The sequence below is a fragment of the Hyperolius riggenbachi genome, chromosome 11, assembly GCF_040937935.1.
Source record: "Hyperolius riggenbachi isolate aHypRig1 chromosome 11, aHypRig1.pri, whole genome shotgun sequence".
Taxonomy (NCBI): Eukaryota; Metazoa; Chordata; class Amphibia; order Anura; family Hyperoliidae; genus Hyperolius; species Hyperolius riggenbachi.
This window is the reverse complement of record NC_090656.1, coordinates 17397000-17410641: the sequence shown is the minus strand read 5'-3', so window position 1 is coordinate 17410641 and position 13642 is coordinate 17397000. Positions and strand designations below refer to the sequence as shown.

At 45.0% G+C, this 13642-nt stretch overlaps 1 protein-coding gene across 2 annotated transcripts in view; it reads right to left on the bottom strand.

Annotated features, from left to right (window-relative positions):
- The window catches only part of SLC9A5 (solute carrier family 9 member A5), a 241337-nt gene that overhangs the window by 44182 nt on the left and 183513 nt on the right, over window positions 1-13642 (bottom strand). For both annotated transcript variants that reach the window (XM_068260279.1, XM_068260280.1), the window contains exons 9-10: window positions 12250-12320; window positions 10214-10343 (exon numbers count right to left, since the gene is read on the bottom strand). In XM_068260279.1, coding sequence (XP_068116380.1) covers window positions 10214-10343; window positions 12250-12320 — 201 coding nt within the window. The remainder of the gene's footprint in view (window positions 1-10213; window positions 10344-12249; window positions 12321-13642) is intronic.

Below are 13642 nucleotides of genomic sequence, written 5' to 3'. Positions count from 1 at the left end.
GATAAGAAATTCCAACTATAAAACACTTTCCTAGCAGAAAATGGCTTCTGAGAGCAAGAAAGAGATAAAAAGGGGAATTTCTTATCAGTGAGGGTCACACTGTAGTCACTTCCTGTCTGAGTCAGGACTGAGTCAGCCACTTACATACCTGATATTTAACTCTTTCAGACAGAGAAAGAAAAAAAAGGAACACAGCATAGTTATTTGTGTGCTAGGCACTGTACATACACATGTCTATCTCATTATGTCACATTTCAGTTCGGGTATCCTTTAAGATAAATAGTAAGAGTTGTGGGGTAGTGAGAAAACAATGACTGGGTAATCTGATTATTTGGAATTTCTATTATGATATAAGAATGTCATGTTATAGGATAGGTCATTCTGTTTCTAAAAGCTACAGATGGACATGGGCTGCAGGACACCCAATGCCTGAGGATCCAGAGAAGACTAATGGTCATGCATTGTGAGTGCAGAGGGCTGGGGCAGCTCAGAAGTAAGATCTGAGCTAAGCACCGGTATATTTTAATAATACATGTTTAGTCTGATGTTTTATGCATCTCCGCTTCTCACAAGTAACATTGCACCATGTAGAATGCACACGACCACATGCAAATCACAGTACCGGTCAGTCATGTGCACATGATTAGGTTTGGATACGCATTGGGTCACGTGACGCCCAGTCTCAGGTGAGAACATATCCTTGTTCCGTCTGACTCAAATTTACAGATATCAGCATAAGTATCATCAGGGGCATAACTTTAAATCATGGAGCCACCCAGCAAAACTGTGATGGGGCCCCCCAAAATTTAGACCAGGACCGGACTTACCATAAGGCAATGTAGGCACGTGCCTACAGGCGCCTGGTGATAGAAAGGCGGCTCACTCTGCTCCTCATGTGCTTCCCTCCCTCCTTCCCTATGCAGAGTTCTGAGCAGTGTGTAAATGAGAGGTTACTCAATTGGCTCTCTGTATTCCACTAATGTGATCTCCCTTCAGTCGGGGGCAACTTAATACTGAGGGCACCTCTGGCTACCTAATACTAAGGGGCAGCTTTAGCTACCTATGATGGGCAAGGGAAGTATGGTAGAAGTGACAGCTGGGAAAGCCAGCACACATGCAGTGTGGTCCTGTGGGGGTTTGTAGGCTCATGGAGGGTGAAGTCTAGGGTGCCAGGACATCTGTGCCTATAGGCTCCAGTGACGTAAATCCGGGCCTGATTAACACCCCTTTCCTTGCCAACCCCTGGAGACCCTTGTGACCCTCACAGCCATCCGGCAAGGGTCATGAAACAAGTGTAGCCATCAAAAACACCTGACCTGAAAGATGGATCCCTTTATTGGAGGAAGGGACGTAGAAGTTGTGGCAACCCTTGCAGCTCTGGGCCCACCTGCAGTTGCAGGGACTGATCCCCTCTAGTTACCCCTCTGCATCCAGCAATGTGTGACACGAGTGGACGCAGGAACCTCAGAAAACACGCCAAAGAGGGAATGGATAGAACAGGCATACGGAAAAGCGCACAAACTGACGGGTTATCGAGGCCCGTTGGCAATGGCAAGTGATGTCTGAAACAACCGCCATCAACAGCATGTTAGACCGAAGTGCCCGAAACCAAACTCACGAATGGCTGCCACCTTAAAAGACGAGTGGCTCAGACTGACAGGGCCTAAGCGGCCAGCTGGAGTTAGCGGAGTGATGGCACAGGAGATATTTTGCTTTTCCTTAAGGCCCCTTTTACACCTGCACGTTGTGTTAGCCTATATTGCTGCAAGGGATTACACTTATTGTGGTCCCTTGGGGTGCGGCAGAAGTATCCGATCCAACTCAAGGGCAACATTGCGTTACCGCAAGCACCGCAGGTAACGCATGGTGCTTGGGGGAATGTACTGGATGTATGTACTGAATGTAATGTACTGAATGTATTTTTTGGACTATATAAGACTCACTTTTTCTCCCCCAAAAGTGGGGAAAAAAGTCACTGCGTCTTACAGTCCAATTGCTGGGAGTTCCTGACTTGTGTACGCTGCCAATACAAACCTCCAACCCGCCGCAATATTGGGGACTCCCTGTACTGTGCCCATGCAGAGGAGGACACAGGGGGACACAAAAGGACGTAGAGGAGGGTACAAGACACAAAGGGTCAAGTGGACAAATGGGGGACACAAGGAGATACAAAAGGTACAAGGGGGCATGAGGTGCAAAGGGGGCATAATCTACAAGATGCCCCTTCACCATGGATGCACCAGGTTTAGTATACATTGTTCCTCTGGTTTTTGTCCTCTAAACCTAGGTGCATCTTATGGTCAGGAGCGTCTTATAGTCTGAAAAGTACGGTAAGTCTATGGGCTACGCACATAGTGTAAATAGCGGAGCACGGTGCGTTGTGGAACGCACCGACTGGTATCCCAGTGACATACTTCCTGTACTGAGTGCGTCACTGAGTGGGAGGCGCTACTATGCATATGACCCTGTCGGCACACTCTGCCATCACTGAGTGGGGGGCGGCACTATGCATATGACCCTGTTTGCCTCACTCTACCATCACTGAGTGGGGGGTGGCACTATGCATATGACCCTGTCGGCACACTCTGCCATCACTGAGCGGGGGTCGCTGCTATGCATATGACCCTGTCGGTGCACTCCGCCGTAAGGTCATAGGTTTGTCATTTTTTGCGTTGCGGTGAAATGCGGCAGGAGCATCGTATCCCCACCGCAACACAATAAATACCTGTAAAACGGCCTCAGTCTGCAAAAACGTCATTTTCTATAAAACTTTCAAAATGAGTAACCAATGAATGCTCTATCAAATACGCATATAAACAGTGCTTGCATTGAGGCTCTATACTTGGATCGGTGCAGATTTCACACCTGAAGGCCCCGGGATCAGTTTGGGGGGGATATGCTGATCAGCCCAGAAAGGTTCATGTTATGTAAATGTGAGGCCTGATTCCTGCTGACTGCAGCATTGTCTCCTGCAGGATTTGGCTTTGCACCATCTGTATTGGAGACTGTTAGGTAACAGACGCGGCCCAGCCTATTATCCCCATGTGGAGTCAGGCTACACCTACAGCCAGGCGTCTATGCTGCATCTTCCAGGAGGTCAGGTGATCCCTGTGATGTGTAATCTCATTAGGCTGCATCGGCTTATGCTCTCCGCTTCACACAGGCTGTCATACCTGATGAGACATGAGCAAGAGAAATGAAATATTATGCAACAATGGCACGCAGGAAGCCAAAGCAGCCAATGATCAGTCTGAGGATAAATCCTCATAGCCTATAAAGTTTTTTGACCGCGCTCAAGAAAGAAGAAGAAATACGAATCAAATGTCACCATCCACGACTAATCCACTGCGTTATCCAGAGGCAGAGGTCACGGGACACTTTAAGGAACATATATCACTTATCCACTGCAGACCATCACATAAGTCATGTAAAAGAGAGGAAAAGGAGGGCTCATAGCGTAATCAGCTTCTCATAAAACACCTCCACCTTTTCAGTGTGAAACAAGTCACCCCACAACAGCCTCCACCGTGCAGGGACCCCCCCCCCCCCCCATGTGCCCGCACTCACCCAAAAGGCCTCCAATATGTGCAGAGGTAGGATTGAAAGCATATGAGGGGCAGGGGAGATGTCACGGATGAGTCATAGATTGAAGAAATGTTGTATGCATAGGGCGGAGCTATGTCCAACGTGACTGGCAGTCAATGTAGCTCCTGTAGCGTGGGCTCTGTTGGTGGGCAGAAATAGGGGGAGGGGGGATCACTTGTGTGCTGAGTTGTGCGGCCCTGCAGCAAGGCCTTAAAGCTGCTTAGGAAAAAATAGCCTGGTCACTAGGAGGGTGTAAGTCTACAGTCCTCAAGTGGTTAAACAATGCTTTCCCCACATAATTATATTCCAAAGAATGACGTTCAAAAACTGCGTGCGCTATTGGAAGTGACCCTCCACGCGACATGCGCGCATGCTCTGGAGCAATGTCCTTTGAATGACTTGTGCACACCGGCTGACTGCATAATATCTGCCCAATAGTCATCTGAGTTGATTCAAAAGTTGCATCTGGCAGAATACGCGATATCGGTCGTGATGTCGTTTAGCTATATTTTTTAACAAGATTGTTGTGTAACATGACGAAATCTGTAGTTCTTCTGTAGCCCTTTCAAACGACTTTTATTGTGTGTACACAGCTTAAAGTGAACCTCCACACTAAAAATCTACTCAGCTGCACTGGAAAGGCTTGGTGTTTCTTTAACAGTTTCACAGCATCAGAACTTTGTTGTTCTTACCCAAACCTCATTTTTAGCTGCACAGAAGAAAACTGCCTGGGCAATTTTCCCCTGATGCTGCGCAAAGCATGATGGGATTTCTGATGTTGTTCTCCTTCTGCTGCTTTAGCGCAAATTCGTTTTTTTCTAATGTTGAATTTGAAATTTGAAGCCTAGCACACACAGCTGGGAGGGGTGATCAGGACACAGGACAGTTGGAAGTGTGTCTCATGCTCCCTGTCACCTCCTTTCAACCAAAAAGATGGCTGTCCCCATGAAATCACAAACATTTGTCTGTTGTTTTAAAGCAGGAGGATTAGCCATGCTATGCCAGGGAAAAAACCAAAACATATATAAATAGATAAATATTTGATCTACTTACAGAACACATGTATTGTACTGTCCACATTTTGATTTTAGTTAACTCTATATAATAAAAGAGGAGAATTCTGTTCCTGGTGGGAACCATGCATTTTGCCCACAGTTTGAGGCTAAATACTGATGTAATTTCTTCCCTTAACTTTTGCTTGTAAACACAAGTGAGCAGAGGATCATGTTTCATTTAGGCAGCTAGGCAGGGAAGAGGAGGTATATATTATAGATAAAAAGAACCCCCAAGCACGTAACTGCATGGCAATGGCTATTAAAGGGCCAGTGCTCCTAAGGTATGTGAAAACTCCAAACCATAACAGAAGAAAAAGTTTTGAAAGATTTGAATGCTGGATTAGTATCTTTATCACTTAATAGATTCAGAAAAATTGCCGCTGAAATTTGATTTTTATGGTGACAATCCCACTTTAAAACAGGGTGGGTAAGAGATTATATTCGACAGTGGGAGGGACAAGTACCTAACAAATTGCAAATTGTTAGTGAAACTAACATCCTCCAAGTGGTAGACAGGTCATGTGTATGCTCATTGTGTATTTGAATCCCATGAGTGGGGTGTGCACTTTTTTGCAGGTAAGCACTCATCTGTTTTTAAGTAGCGCTGTTCATTTCTTTGCTATGTTTGATTGATTTATTTCTGGTCAGCTGCTCCCACTTAATAGTTTTCCTTTGGTGTATATGCAGAGCCTCTGTTTGGGTTCAAGGTGCGTTTGCAGTTTCTGGGGGGGCTCAGCGCATCTCTGAGCAGAGGCCATTCAGAGGCGGCCTGGTGATGCGCTGATCCCACTTTTTTTGCGCAATTCTCAATTTTACTGGTAGCGCGCCCAGGCTATGCATATGCATAGGTAGAATTTAGTTAGTGTTAGGTCCCCTCCCATGGAGGAAAGACTTCTTCGACAGTGGGAGGGACAAGTACCTAACAAATTGCAAATTGTTAGTGAAACTAACATCCTCCAAGTGGTAGACAGGTCATGTGTATGCTCATTGTGTATTTGAATCCCATGAGTGGGGTGTGCACTTTTTTGCAGGTAAGCACTCATCTGTTTTTAAGTAGCGCTGTTCATTTCTTTGCTATGTTTGATTGATTGATTTCTGGTCAGCTGCTCCCACTTAATAGTTTTCCTTTGGTGTATATGCAGAGCCTCTGTTTGGGTTCAAGGTGCGTTTGCAGTTTCTGGGGGGGCTCAGCGCATCTCTGAGCAGAGGCCATTCAGAGGCGGCCTGGTGATGCGCTGATCCCACTTTTTTTGCGCAATTCTCAATTTTACTGGTAGCGCGCCCAGGCTATGCATATGCATAGGTAGAATTTAGTTAGTGTTAGGTCCCCTCCCATGGAGGAAAGACTTCTTCGACAGTGGGAGGGACAAGTACCTAACAAATTGCAAATTGTTAGTGAAACTAACATCCTCCAAGTGGTAGACAGGTCATGTGTATGCTCATTGTGTATTTGAATCCCATGAGTGGGGTGTGCACTTTTTTGCAGGTAAGCACTCATCTGTTTTTAAGTAGCGCTGTTCATTTCTTTGCTATGTTTGATTGATTGATTTCTGGTCAGCTGCTCCCACTTGATAGTTTTTCTTTGGTGTATATGCAGAGCCTCTGTTTGGGTTCAAGGTGCGTTCGTAGTTCCTGGGGGGGCTCAGCGCATCTCTGAGCAGAGGCCATTCAGAGGCGGCCTGGTGATGCGCTGATCCCACTTTTTTTAAGAGATTATATTACCTATCTATTTTAATTAACATAACTAATGTAACTTATTGACAGTATGTTTGTTTAGGCTGAAGTTCCAGTTTCCATCCATGGAGAGAGCGATCATAAGATGAATTGCATTTGCAGGAAAATGAGTCTGGCACATGGTATATTTATGTAGCTCTATAGGTGCCTCAGTTTCCGTTTCGGTCAGTGCAGCCTGACACTCGGTCCCTGAGAACACTGCAGCTATGTGTGGGGGCCTTTCTGACACAGGAGGAAATGATAACAATCATATCTGCCCCGTCAGTGATTTCTATATGAGGTTCCTCCAGCTGCCCCGCCAGTCCTGCCTGACTCATTGCGTACAGCAGCTCCGGATGTCTATTTCTGCCGCTCTGCTAGATGGAGATGTGGCTGACAACATCTCTGCTCAACAGCTGGAAGATGAATAAGCTGTCGTACGGCCGTATGTACACATGACAGCTCTGCTGACTCCGGGATGTATCGCATTCTCTGACTCACCACAAATCCTGCATGTTTTTATTACAGTCCTCTACCTATTCCTTCCAGGGTTCCTGAAGCCATCAAGAAGTTCCCTATTAAAGTGGAACCAAACTCAGAACCCCCTCTCTGCTGTAAAAGATTAGCCACAGCATGATCACCTTTACGGGACCTCTTTATTACAATTTCTAAAGATCCTACTCCCCCCAACCTGTAACTAAAAAAAGTTCCCCTGGGGGGGTACTCACCCCGGGCGGGGCAAGCCTCCAGATCCTATCAAGGCTTCCCCTGTCCTCCTGTGTCCCACGGTGGTCTCTCTGTGCCCCTCCAAATAGTGGGGATGTAAAAATGTACCTTCCCGGCAACCAGCGCAGGCGCAGTATCGGCTCTCAGCACAGAGATAGGCGGAAATAGCCGACCGCTGTCGGGCTGCTCTACTGCGCAGGCGCAAGTCTCCTGTGCCTGCACAGTAGAGCGGACCTGACAGAGATCGTCTATTTACGCCTATCTCCGTGCTGAGAGACGATACTGCGCCTGCATAGGAGAGCGCACCCGACAGGTCGGCTGTTTCCGCCTATTTCTGTGCTGAGAGCCGATACTGCGCCTGCGCTGGAGCCAGGGAAGGTAAATATATCAATCCTTGTCAGGCTTGTCGAGCCAGGATTGCAGGACGCTATAGGGGAGCCAGCGCGGGACTTCCTGCAGCTACAGGGGAGGGGTAAGCCTCATTGGGACCCTGAGGCTTCCCCCTCCCAAGGTAAGTACCCCCCAGAAGACTTTTTTTTATTACAGAGTCTTTTTAAGCCTCAGTATTTACTACTTGGAGAGCTGCCTTGGCAGAGCTCTCATGCAGTCTATTTACAGCTGCTGATAAGAACTAATTAGACACTTTCATCTAAACAAACACAGTGCACAGAGAAGTGAATTTCTTCAGCAACTGTATGTGGAATAAAGACTTTTCATTGTGTGCTGTGCTAGAGTTCTATTAGTAATTTCAAACCAAATTTTCTATTTGAAGACTGCTGTGCAATGTAAAGCCTAGTGCAGCCTATCGAGAGGGTGGCAGGGAGCAGTAATTGTTACCTGTTCTGGCTGGCATCTTCTCTTCCTTCACCAGTGGCTCTGAACTTCCCACAGGTCTTCTATGTCCTCATCACATCCGATCACATGCTATGACATGTGATCGCGATTCAGGAAATCGTGTCAGCGTTACAGCGCCACCCGTTGAAGGAAAAACTCTTCAGTCACCCCTCTTCAACCACTGGGTGGTGGTGTAACGCTGACTCCGTCTCTTGGATCTTGATGACATGTGATCGGAAACCAAGCAGTCGATCCGGCTGTCCGGAGAGCAACTATAACTGCTCCCAGCTGCCACTCTGCATACCCTGCCGAGCCTGCCAGGCAAACTTCCCCTGCGGCAGGAAAAATTCCCCTGCAGCCAAAGTGATTCATCTTGGAATAGGGCGATTGGTGCTTGGAGGTTTTAGGTAGTCCAGTCAGAGGGTGCGGAAGTTGAGGACCACCTCAAGTTAGTATAGAGGGAGTTTTGTGGGCTAAATGGAAGGCAGAAGAGAATTAATTCAAAACTATATATATTAAAATCCCTGAGGTTCAGTCTGGCTTTGCTATAATAACTCAGCTATAATGATTTCTGAGCAGAGCCAGAAGGGGGCAGGCTTGGGCTTGAAAAGACATCAGAGAAGACAGACTCAGCTACAATGATTCCTGAGCAAAGCCAGAATGAATGCTCAGTGGGATTTTATCAGGGCTGATAACAAGCAGACTGAGCAGTGAAGAATGATACAGAGAGCAGGGTAGGTGTTTTCTCTAATGTTCCCACTGATATATATGGTAAAATGCATGAGGGTGCTTTGTCTCTGGTTCACATTAAGGGGGCAGAGACTGCTGGTACCAAAGAATGGAGCCTCCTCGCCACACATACTCGCCGCTCTCGCTTGTCACGACGCTGCCCCATCTCTGCAGGCTCCTCTCTCTGCCGTCTCTATGACAGCAGAGTGCTGACAGCCGGTCAGGAGCCGCTTTCATTGGCTCCTGACGCTGTCTATTAATGGGAGCCAATGTGATTGCTGGTATGGAAGTGGTTAAGGAGTAAAGAGAAGAGTTGAGAGAAGAGATAACACTTTAAGGTCAATCTGGAGATGTATTGCTCTGACTCTGCTCCATAAGGAGGCTACAGAAACAAGAATCAGTGTCATAAAGGAAGACGAAGGGTACCTATACATGTACATATAGGTACACCGCCAGCGGCAAAACCCCCGTGATAAGTAGTAGAATAGAGTTTAGAAAGTTTTAGGGTTGAGGCCCATGTCTTGTGTATTCTTTATAGTCACAAACTGAATCAAAGGCAATTACATTTTTTTTGCACAGGCCGTACCAAAAAAAGATTTGTAAAATGAAAACAAAGTGACAGAATATGAAAGAAACAACATTATATTTTTACCTTAGGAACTTGGCTTTTAAAAATATGCATGCCGTGAGGGTGTATTACTATTACTTTTGCAAATAAGTCTTTTAATCATCAATAGTGTACAATGAAAAAACAGAAACGAAAAACAGGAAAAAAAAGAAAAAAAAAAAAAAGAGACACCTTTATTTTCAAATACAATATTGTCACCGTACATTGTGCTAGGAACATCTAAATGTTGTCATAACCGGAATGAATAAGCAAATAAAATTAGTGGGTTTAACTTATAGTTAGGAAACAGAAAGAAGCAAAAAGGTTGGCACTACAGCGGTATCACATGCACTACTCAATTTCGAAGACATGCAGTATGTACAGGAGTACTACAAACACACCTCTTCTCTGGAACCTCTTCAGCGTGCTCAAGCTGAGAAATCAAGCAGTAACCAAATGAAGAAAGCGGGAAAGCTGGCACTGTTGCGAATGTTCAATTTATTCATAAAGTGCAAACGTGCAACATCTTTCAAATTGCACATACCCTTGTGGGAGGAGGCATGGGTGGTGGTGGGTGCTGGGCACAGGATGCCTGACGGCCGTTTTGCGCTAAACAGCGCTTCTACGGAGGCTGCTTTCTTTATTTGCTTACCCTTTAACTTATAGTTAGCACTGGTTATTGTAAAGCTATAACGGAGGTAAATGGAGAAATAGTGTGCTTTTCAGTTTTTTTCTCTACTTTTCCCTTTTTCCATTGACTTGGAAATTGACTGGGAATTAAATTTGTAATGTACTTTTCTATAATTTTGTTCCTCAAAAGGCAAATTTAAAAATATATTGTAATGTCTGCTATAATCGGAGGGCACTTTCATTTATAATATCATAGAGTTATTCTGCAATGTAATAGGACTCAGACAGGGTATTACATGTTTGCCTCTGGCAGAGTGGTATAGGATAGTCTTACCTGATCTGCCAGATTTAACGCATCTCGGATGTTGAGTTTGTAGCAAACTTCCCAGATTTCATCTTTGATCCGATATGCAGATTTCCTCATCAGCCATTGGCTCAGGTACTTTTTATCAAACTGTTCCCACCTATCAGAGAAGAGTAAAGACAGAACAGTGAGGGAGAGGGTTGGCACCGCTTGCAGAGACACACAGGCTAAACATATGTGACCAAATGCTCATATTTAAGCATTAGTGGTACTCTTACCTAAATAAGGTTCTATTGAATCGAGGCACTAATCTGTAATACAAATATACTTGCACTACTGATGGTAGCCTGCCTTGTTTTAAGATGCTGACAAAAATCTAAAAATAGTGCCATCACGAATAATCCAGACATTTGTATGGCGCTGTTCTCCTGTCAGACTCAAAATGCTGAAGAGCTGCAGCCACTGGGATGCGCTCAAGAGGCCACCCTGCAGTGTTAGGGAGTCTTGCCCAAGGACTTCTTACTAAATTGGTACTGACCCTAGCCAGGATTCCAACCCTGGTCTCCCATGTCAAAGGCAGAGCGCTTAAAGAGACATTGAAGCAGAAAAAAATAAATGATGATATAATGAATTGGTTGTGTAGTACGGATAATTACCAGAACATTTGTAGTAAACAAAATATTCTCATATTTTTATTTCCAGTTATATAGTGTTTTTTTATAACATTGCATAATTCTCTAATATTTGCAGTTTACACACTACTCAGCATTCTAAATGATTTTAAAGAGCAGGACAGTGAACTATTGACCTCTCCTCTGCAGGAAAAAGAAGATACAGTGAGTGACAGTTGAAATAACAAGCTTCAGAAGACAGAGCTCTCTGTGACTTTGAAAGTCTTAGAGCTCAATGGCTCTTTTGCATAGATAACTACTGGAGTTTCTTAACTCTTCCTGTACTGGAAACAATATTAGACGTATGTCTCTGCTCCTAATGTTTTACTTCTTAGCTGTACTACACATACAAATCATTATATCATCTTTTTTTTTGCGTCAGTGTCTCTTTAATTAATGGTATATGACAAATTACAAAAACTTTATTGGAGAATACACAAACAAACAGACTGCCAATTTAAAATAATTTACAATTGCCTACTATGGAGGGCTCCCAGACTCCCCACCTCACCATGCACGCTTGCTCATTCATCCACTCTGGTACCGGTACCATATCTATGCCAGCATCTTCAGAGAGGAGGAGAGACATGTAGTTCAGTGTAGAGAAGTGGCCAACAGTTGTTATAGTTAGCTTGCAAGCATACGGATAAGGCAATACAGCCTTGCCAGTAGTTAGAGCTATCGGCAATTAGGTTGGGTTTCCGCAGCTCTCATCCGCCAGATCACCAGACTTCCTGCTATGCTGAATTTCCGCCTTGGTGTGCTATACACAGATCCGGTCTTGTTCAAGTCAGTCGCTCTACCCAGGTAGCTTGTGGTATGCTGGAGAGCTGCGGTCACAGACTCATGCAGCTGCAGCCAATAGAGACACTGGCAGGCCTACGGGATTTGACCCTGCCCACTTATGCATTGTGCCCGCCCTCTTGTGAGCTTCGTGAAGGTGAGCATGGCTTGGGATTGGCTTAGCTGGGTTGCCCATTTTGTTCTTCTGCCCACACATGGGTGGGACTTCCCTTCTCCTCCTCCTCCTCCTAGGCTTCACCATTCATATTGCCATGATGGTTCATTATGGAAAAGGAGGATTTGGGGCTTAAACTTTGATTTCTGAACAAATATGTAAGCAATGGCCTCTTTAGCTCTGCCCTGCATCGGGCAATTCTGTACAAAGCTGGCAGCGGTGGGATCAGCACTAGTTCAGACATTTTCTGTGATCTGAGCTAATATCCTGTGTTCCAAGGTGTTAATAAGAAGGTAAGGAATTTATATTAAGGTGATGGATATTATTGCTTTACCTGATCTAATAGAGTATGGTCACCTTAACTTGCTCTCAGTGTGCAAACTTGATGGGATGTTTCACTCTCACCCAAAGTGATACCTTGAACCGTTTTCACTTACTTGTCCCTCCAGTGGTGGTAGCCGTGGTGACCGACTACGTCCTCAACAGCTGCCATGATGTGATCAAAGGCCTGGTAAAAAGAGAGAAATCATCCAGGTCAAAACATCTAGAAATCACTAACCTGCTGCTAAAACACATATAAATACAACAAAAATTAGGTGACCTATATTACTGGTTCATGCAACACGGGAGTCAAGATCTGACTCAAGGTTCCTACAAATGTACTAGAGTGGTGTCGTAGTTCACACCACCTTGTTGTCACAGGTCTACTAAAAGACTACTACATCCTTTATTTGCAATACTTATAGGTTTTAAAATATATGTTGGTGCATAGATTGCAGACCAAAGCGGGTATCTTTGCCTATCCCCCCCACAGTTCACTGTCAGAATGTGCGAACAGTTAGCTGGTCTGAGCTCACAAGCTGTGGGGTGTGGCTAACCCTGAAGACTTTGGTTGCACAGCACTACTATTTCTTTTATAAAATCAAAACAGTATTGTGTGGGGTGTACAATTGAACCACCCTGCAGCGGCTTATGCAAGTGCAATAGATATGCAAAAAAGCTGTCCAGAATGCTCAAATATGACAGCTCTTTGCATCTATAGAGTCGCTGCAGGTCTCCCTCACACAATTACTGAAAACAAGCCAGGGGAATAGTACAAGGATTAGGGAGTGCAATACATATATACAGTGCTAACAGTGCTCGACATGTTTCATCTTAAACAGATTTCGTCAGGAGCAAGATAAAGTGCAAAAATAATAAATCGAGAACCCCCAACCACCACCAAAGTATCCCCCAGCATCACACGGCTCAAGTCAGAGCTGAAGTGCCCATCTATACAATGGGTTTAAATATGTTGTGGAGGCTGGGACTGACCTACCCCTTCCAGGCGACACCCTCACACATCTCCGCCCATTCCCATTAGCTCATGCAGGGATGTTAACTGTGAGTGTGCTGGCTGGCTTTTAGCCCAAACTTGTGCCATGCATAATTCAATTGGTGCTGGCTACACATAGCTGTATGTGATTAAACGCCAGTAGTCTCAGCTGTTAGCGGCCCAAAAGGTTTGAATGAGGACTTTGCTTTGGCAAGCTTCCTGTAGCCCTCATACAGCATTTACTTGCATCTTGTGCTCCTGTACATACTTTTCTCTCCCATGTAACATAAATCGATTGATTCAACATAACAGTTGCATTGTACATGTATTACTGAATCTGTATCCCCAGGACTTTGCTCCTATTCTATCACAGTGTTGTGGTCTTTTGACTGGACTCTTCTATTCCCTTCCCCTCCCCTCCTCTATGTACAGAAACATATGTATGTCTATCCACATTATGATGCTAGCCCACTGTGGACCCTCATTTGCACTCAATGGAGAGATATACTGTCACT